Genomic DNA, 8,534 nt, shown 5'->3' with positions numbered 1-8,534 from the left:
CACACACACACACACACACACACACACACACACACACCAGTACTGAGGATTGAACTCAGGTCCCGGGCACCGCCCCTGAGCTCTGGTGCTCAATGCAATCGCTCTACCGCTTGAGCCACAACTCCATTTTGGGGCTTTTTGGCTGGTCCATTGGAGATCAGAGTCTCATGGACTTTCCTGCCCGGGCTGGGTTTGAACCACGATCCTCAGATCTCAGCCTCCCGAGTAGCTGGGATGACAGGCGGGAGCCCTTGACACCCGTTAGTCCTTGATTCCACATGATTCATTTTACTCCGTCTTCCGTGTGTACTTTTCTAAGTTTCCTGAACGAATCATGAAATAAGGATCCGCGTTAGAAAAGCAACGTGGTAAATGTCACCCAGGGCCTCTGGAAACATCTGGATTCTAACCTGGCTGGGTGACCACCAGCTCCACTTTCCCATTTGCCCCGGGAGGGAGCTAAGTGGTTCAACTGAAGAACTTCGTTCCACTCCAAGAATCGCTTTGTTTCCGGCGAATATCCAGATCTTCGTAGACCACCGTAAGCTTCGTGGCCATTCTAGTTTATCAAGCACACAGATGCAGCTAGAGGAGAAAGCTTAGGAACTGTAAAAGACCAGAGCAGTATCAACCCCACCCCCTCCGGTGACTTTTCTAGAAAAAAAAAACATTAATATTTTAGTGAACAAATCATTGCGAGTGTGTCTAGGTGGGCGTGACAAGTTATACACAAAAACTACTGTACAGATTACACATAGATAGGCTCCTAAAAGAAAAATACAGCCGGGCACCAGTGGCTCCCGCCTGTCATCCCAGCGACTCAGGAGGCTGAGATCCGAGGATGGCGGTTCAAAGCCAGCCAGGGCAGGAAAGTCTGTGAGACTCTGATCTCCCATGAACCACCAGAAAACCGGAAGTGGCGCTGTGGCTCAAGGGGTAGAGCACCAGCCTTGAGTGAAAGAGCTCAGGGACAGCGCCCAGGCCTTGAGTTCAAGCCCCAGGGCTGACACAAGGAAGGAAGGAAGGAAGGAAGGAAGGAAGGAAGGAAGGAAGGAAGGAAGGAAGGAAGGAAGGCAGAGAGAGAGGAAGGAATGCCGAGTGTTGCTGAGCACACCTGTAGTTCCAGCACCCAGACGGCCAAGTCAGGAGCTCTGTCTGGGCTACTAAGGGAGGCCTTATTTCAAGCCAAATTTACAAAATAAAATGAACAGGAAGGAATCCTGATTTTTGCTATCTTTTAAAAACTCTTTCCATCTGAATCAGACACCACCACCACCTCCCGATTTTAGGGGTGTAAGGTTCACCCCCTCGCTGCTCAGCCCAGGGGCAGGTGGTTGACTCATTCCCTTTTTCCGTACTATTACGTGGAAAACTTCGAGACCCACAAAGGAACTGCGGTTTGAATGGGGGACCTTGGCGGGAACTAACACCCACCCCCAATCAGCCCAGATCAACGTGTTACTCTCCTGCCAGAAAGTCACCGGGCGACACACACCCACGTGACCTGATTCTTCCCCAAGAAACCCTGCTCCACCTTGGCATTGTTACCACGAGATGACATAGAATCCCACAGGACGCATCACGTTAGTGCTGTATTATATCTCCTATTATGTTTCTATTACAGTGATAGAATCCTCATATACGCATATATATATAATATGTATTTATATAGATAGACATGCTCGTGTATTTGAGACATCATCCCCTCCAAGCTGAGCACCACCAGAAGGAATCAGAGGTGCTGGGGGCTATTCACAAATCACCCATCCATTTGATTTTTCACCCCAGAAATGCACCTGGCCTCTCGCATACAGAACTCAGGCCTGGTCCCGGCGATTCAGATGGCACCTCATATATTTTCCCTGTGTCTTCCAACGCCCGCGTGTTCTAATGGCCTTGTGGGCATTAATGCCGGTTATGCACAATTAGCACTAAGTTATTGTCTTGTCATTCGTAGGGGAGGGGGGGAGAGGGAGGTTGGGGAGGGCGGGGCAGATCCTACAAGACCAACTTCTCCAATCAACTGAACGAGCTCATCTTTGCCAGCCAAGAAGAACAAGACAGATTCCGCACCGCTCAAGGTAGAAGACACCGAAGGAGGGGGACATAGGCGAAGCCTCTTTCTCCCATCAGGTGTGACTGGAAAAAGCCCTCCTTCTGGTCAAACCATATTGGAAAACGATGTGCACCCAGAGGCACAGTACCTGTTGTAATCCAGGTGTAACCCCTCTCCGTACAACCACTTGAAGATGGAGAGAGCCGGGGGCTCACACACCTCCCCCCAGGGTGGGAAAGTCTGTGAGGCTCTTAATCTAAAAAAAAACAAGCCAGAAGTGGCGCTGTGGTTCAAGTGGTAGAGCGCCCAGCCTGGAGCAAGGGAAGGGCGTTTCCGCCGGCAGCCAGCGGATCCGCAGGGAAAGGCAGCAAGGGCAAATATGGAAGCTCCCTCCGGCGCGCGCCCCCTCTCCTCTCTCTGTTTGTCCAGTGTCCCCATCTTTGACATGTCGACATTCCCAGCGGCTCCTCACAGCACATGAAGGGTGGGGGTCCGTGCACAATCTGTGCTCCACGATGGCTCCCCAACACCGCGGAAAGCTACGGGATAGAGAGGCTGGAAGGACCGGTTCGTAAGGCCAATATGTGTAAGGATGAGGAGCTCCTCTGACCCAGGTCTACTGCTGCGGAAGGCCACACTGCTACCATTCAGTCATACACAATCGTACATGTTATCACATACCATATGCTATCATACTATACTACTTATATAATACAAATTATACACAATCATACAAGTTATCACATTATATCAATATGATACCATACTATACTACTTATATACTATAAATTATACACAATCACACATGTTATCATATACCAATATGATATCATACTATACTATTGATATAATATAAATTATACACAATCATACATGTTATCACATTATATCAATATGATATCATACTATACTACTTATATAATATAAATTATACACAATCATACATGTTATCATATACCAATATGATATCATACTATACTATTGATATAATTTAAATTATACACAATCATACCTGTTATCATATTATATCAATATGATATCATACTATACTACTTATATAATATAAATTATACACAATCATATATGTTATCACATTATTACATGATAGTATCATAATGTTTTATTCATGTAATATAAATTATACACAATCATATATAGTATATTATTATCATCCTATACTATTTATATAATATAAATTATACACAATCATATATATTATATTATATTATCATAATATACTATTTATATAATATAAATTATAGGCAATCATATATTATATTATTATCTTATATCATTTTATCATAATGTATTATATAATATAAATTATACATAATCATATATATTATAATCTTATATTATTTTATGTTAATATATTATTTATATAATATAAATTATACATAATCACATATATTATTAAATTATTACATTATATTATTTTATCATAATATATTATTCATATAATATAAATTATACATATGTTATTAAGTTATCATATTATTTTATCCTAATATATTATTCATATAATATAAATTGTACATAATCATATATTATTATATTATGTTAATATACTATATTATTTCATCATAACATTATTTTTATCATATAAATTATACATAATCATATATAATATATTAGTATATTATAAATTATATTTTCTCATAATTTAATATATTACATACAATATACATAATCATATATTATTTTCATATATATTATTTAATAATATTTTTATTATATTATATATTTAAATTTTTTATTATAATTATACAATCATAATATATTATAAATAGTACATATTTATATATGTAGATACATGTGTATTATATATATTTAGTAATGTACTGTATATAATATGTATCTGTATATATATAAAATGCACACACACACACATATATAGACAGATCTCTCCAGAATTAATTCACTGTTAAATGTACTGGAAACAGCACTGACATTTATTTCTGACCTTAATTATGTCCACAGTGTCAGCCATGGGGAAATGACACAAAAGATTTGAAGAAGAAGAGAAAAAAAAATAAAAAAGAACCCCATTAAAACCAGAGCAATCTGGCACATTAAACAATGCTTGATGCAAATAAAAAGCCGGATTTCTGCAGGGGGGCACACTGGTTGTATTTACCTCCTCCCCCGTGAGGAAGCTCTCCCAATTGACTCAGCTGGAAAGCTGGGCGCGGTGGAATTTACGGTGTCAGAGTTGGTGGATTTGGTGCAGACAAAGAAGAGGCTACAGGCCGAAGCACATGACCCTGCACCGTGTTTCCAAATTCCTAGGCCCCAGGAAACATTCGAGAAAGCCTGGAATTAGAATCCGTTCTTTGGTTCATTTTAATGCTTGGGGTTTTTTTGTGGTTTTTTCCTTTTTTTTTTTAACCTTCTAACCATAGCTCATCCGTAAGGAAAGCCCCAGAATAAAACCAAGGAGTAATGAGTGTTGCTTTGAAAATTTCACTTCAGGGCTGGGCAGGTGGCTCAGGGGTAGAGCACTCACCTGGCATGCGTGAGGCCCTGGGTTCGATTCTTCAGCACCACAGAAGCAGAAAAAGCCAGAAGTGGTGCTGTGGCTCAAGTGGTAGAGCGCCAGCCTTGAGCTGAAGAGCTGAGGGACAGCGCCCAGGCCCAGAGTTCAAGCCCCACGACCGACAAAAATAAAAATAAAAATTTCACTTCAGTGAGTGCAAATACAGAATGATTATTTTCTTCTTACCATTGGGGAGAGAGAAAGAGAGACAGACAGACAGAGATAGACAGAGACAATGACAGAGAGACAGACAGACAGAGACAGTGACAGATACAGAGACAATGACAGAGAGAGACAGAGACAGATACAGACAGTGACAGAGAGACAGAAGAGAGGGGAGAGAAAGAGAAAAGGAGGGAAAGAGACAGAGGAGAGAGAGAGAGACTGGAGAAGGAGGAAGAGAGAGGAGCAAGAAAAGAAGAGATAAAAGAAGCCCCTGTCACGCAAGCCCAGTGTGTGTCCACCTTAAACCCCCCCCCAATACCTCCACACCCAGGGCTTGTCCATTGCTGACCACCATGTTTTATCCACTGAACCAGTTGGCTGCGTTCTTGTCCTGAACATCAGTGACTTCCCTGAACCCAACTGTTAAGACTACCTTTTGGGGGGCGTGGGGGAGGATGGGGAGTAGCATTCCCAGGGGCCCCTTGTACAAGGAAAATAGCACCTGGGTGCGGGTACCACGCTCACACCTATGTATCTACAGCCGGTGCTTCACTGGGGCCTGGTTTGGTTTGGTTTGCAGGTTTTGTGTCGGAGATAAGTTCTTCCTGAAGAACAACATGATCTTGTGCCAGACGGACTACGAAGAAGGCTTAATGAAAGAGGGCTACGCACCCCAAGTCCGCTGACCCGCCCCTCCGCACCCCCTCCCTCCACCAAGAACGGCCCAGCGCTGCATTCCTTTCCTCCTCTGTTCATGTCCTGCGTGTATATAAAATTCAAAGCCAGAACCTTCTGCCTCCAGGTGGGCTGGCTCCTTGGGATAAAACCTGGACTGCACCTGTCACCCAGTGAGAAGGCCTTGATCAGAGTTGTTTGATCATTAATATTATTATTATTATTATTATTATTAAAGGAAAAGAAAATGTAATGTACACATGGCTGGAATCTTTGGGTTTTTTGCCTGCCATTGGTTTTCGGTTTTGTTTTTTTTAATTCATGCGTGTGTGTGCGTGTGCGCGTGCGTGTGTGTGTGTGTGTGTCCCTTGGCATGAGATGTTTATTTTGGACTATTGTACATACTGTATTGTAATATTTGAAGCACAAATGTAATACAGTTCTATTGTGTTACCGTTGGTGTCGCTTGCTCCTTGACTGTCTTTAGGACCAACAGTGTCCCACACTTCCTCCCAGGTTGGCATTCTAGAACAATCAGTGTGCACACTTCTGTGGACTGCTTTTGACCCCTACTGGTTCTTCTGGGTGAGCTGTAATGTGCCAATAAGGAAACAAAGGGTAGATCTCACTTAGAATACTCAGAGAAGGCACGTCTATTAATATTAAAGAATTATCTAAAACCGCTGAGAGTAAAAAAGGAAAGAAAACACACATAAAGCATTTTGTTACCACCCACCGTGATTTAAGAGTCACTCATCAGCTATATTCAAGGGGTTAGAGATCAGCGTTAAAAATAAAAATAAATGCATTTTTAAAAAAATCTCATCTGATGAAAGCGCTGTCCGTTTATGCCAACGTAAAAACAAAAAGTGCGGGTGTCAGAATCTCTTGCAAGCATCACAGTGACTTGCTGGATATTTTTCTATTTTTTCTTTACCTAAGCAACAATGCTGCTTGGAATTTGTTTTGTTTTGTTTTTTTTAATTTTCCAGACACACTTCTTATTTGAGCTAGTGCCTTTGGGTATCATGTACAAAATAATAACAATAACAATAATAATAATAATACTCTCCCAAGAGTCTTTAAAAGAAAATCTTTAAAAGAAGAAATGTGACCACGATAATGAGATAATTTAAGTAGTCTTGAACTCAGGGTCTGGGCGCTGTTCCTAAGCTTTATTTTATTTATTTATTATTATTATTATTTTGCTCAAGGCTGGCGCTCTACCACTTGAGCCACATCACCACTCCCATCTTTTGAGCACTAAGAAGAGTCTTCAAGACTTTCCTACCAACACTGGCTTTGAACCCAGATCCTTAGACTTCAATCTCCCAAGTAGCTGGGATTACAGGCATGAGCTGAGGAGCCCGGCCCTGATTCTTTACCCTTTACGGCCTGCTGTGGTGTAAAGGGATGAGATTTGCACATCCAAAAGAGACAAAAAAAAAAGGGGGAAAAGGAAGTGGAAGGATTCCACCAGAGGTAGGTCCCTTGTCTCTGATACACAGATAATGTAAATGATGGGTGTAAATTCTCATCTGTCTGTTTCCCTAATGATCTCCTTGCTCGTCCAGAATGATCTTGCGCAAGCACTGATCCCCGTCTACCGAAAATTTAAAAAAAAAAAAATCGTGTCAACCTGGAACACATTTCTCTGTCTGCTAAAAGCAGACCTACTTCATCCTACCTTCCTGAGCCCAAGTCTCTCACAACGCCCGCTTCCTCCTCCTGTACGTTCATGTTCGGTTTTTGTTTTCGCTTGTTTTATTGGACTCTCCATAAAACGACTCGGCTTGGATGGAAGACGGAGACTGCCCATCCGTGGCGATGATCTCCATCTCCATAAAATTATGAACTGAGACGGGAATCATTTTTTCCCCTCCATCAGCTGCTCTTTTTATTCTTGTTAGCTCACTGGCCACACACACACACACACACACACACACACACACACACACACACACACACACACACACACACACACACACACACACACACACACACACACACACACACACACACACACACACACCAAAAACTAAAACTAAAAATGGCATTTCCGGGCGGAAGGACTGAGCTGATTGATCTAGCCCAGTCACAACTCACCCATTGATGATGCTCTCTGAGTTCAGGAGACCAGACACCTCCACCTGGAGCCTCAGTTTCTCCAACGTGACAAAGCCCCTCCCCCTACCCAGACTCCTGGCCAACTCCTTCCCCTCTCTCCTCCTCCCACGGACTTATTTATTATTATTATTATTAATTATTACTATTATTATTACCTTTCAGTAGTTGCAACAGAAGAGTGGCCACGTTACCAAGCCATTGGGAAATACAGTGTATCGTACGTGTTGAATAGAAGGAGTAATTCCACCATTCACCCATTTTAATTGTCCCAACTAAAAAGCACTCCTAGCAAGTGTACGTTGACAGCCCACAGGGGGGAAAAAGAAAAAGAAAAACAAAACAGAACAAACAGGCACACAAGAACATGGCCTTTCTAAAGACCGGAATCAAATACAGTGAAAACAGGGGTTATGCATACAAAGATACAGAAACACCACACAGTGCATTATAGGTACATTGACAACTACAGTAATTCCCTGATCTGCAATAACTACTGTATGTCTAGGACAAGCAGAAAAGGTCAAAAGCGACGTCCGTATGACCAGAGAAGAGGATGCTAAGCGAAATGCGCCCCCAGATAGGGACACAAGAGATTCCCATCTTTCTTCCAGGGTCATTGTTAAATCGGCCACTTATTACCTGTTGGTGGTTATGCAAAGTGGTTTTCAATCCAACATGGCTCCTCTTGGAGAACACCGAATCCCTTCCATTTCCACACACAGGAAAAAAAGAAATACATTTTGCAGTATTTAATGACGGTCCTATCCGTAAGATGCAAATACACCCAAGAGCAAACGTAGGTTCCTAAACGTCCTGGTACCCCATCAAGACATTATTTTTCCTTTGCTTTGGAAGAGCCAGGTAAGTGTAGATTTGGGAAACGCCGAAGAGAAGGAGAAAAAGAAGAAGAAAAAAAAACCCAAGCTAAATAAAGCACACGGAATTACCAATTAAACTTTTCCCCACTCTCCTAGT

At 42.0% G+C, this 8,534-nt stretch overlaps 1 protein-coding gene across 1 annotated transcript in view; it reads left to right on the top strand.

Annotated features, from left to right (window-relative positions):
* Lmo3 (LIM domain only 3) overlaps nt 1–5,885 on the top strand; it is a 40,791-nt gene extending 34,906 nt beyond the window's left edge. The window contains exon 4 of the mRNA XM_070011794.1: nt 5,338–5,885. Within this exon, the coding sequence (XP_069867895.1) occupies nt 5,338–5,443 (106 nt within the window). The 3' untranslated portion in view covers nt 5,444–5,885. The remainder of the gene's footprint in view (nt 1–5,337) is intronic.
* Nucleotides 5,886–8,534: the final 2,649 nt, after the last annotated feature.

The sequence above is a fragment of the Dipodomys merriami genome, unplaced genomic scaffold (assembly GCF_024711535.1).
Source record: "Dipodomys merriami isolate MVZ:Mamm:240054 unplaced genomic scaffold, mDipMer1.0.p SCAF_84, whole genome shotgun sequence".
NCBI lineage: Eukaryota > Metazoa > Chordata > Mammalia > Rodentia > Heteromyidae > Dipodomys > Dipodomys merriami.
The sequence above is the reverse complement of the archived record's forward strand: the minus strand, read 5'-3'. Positions and strand labels throughout refer to the sequence as shown.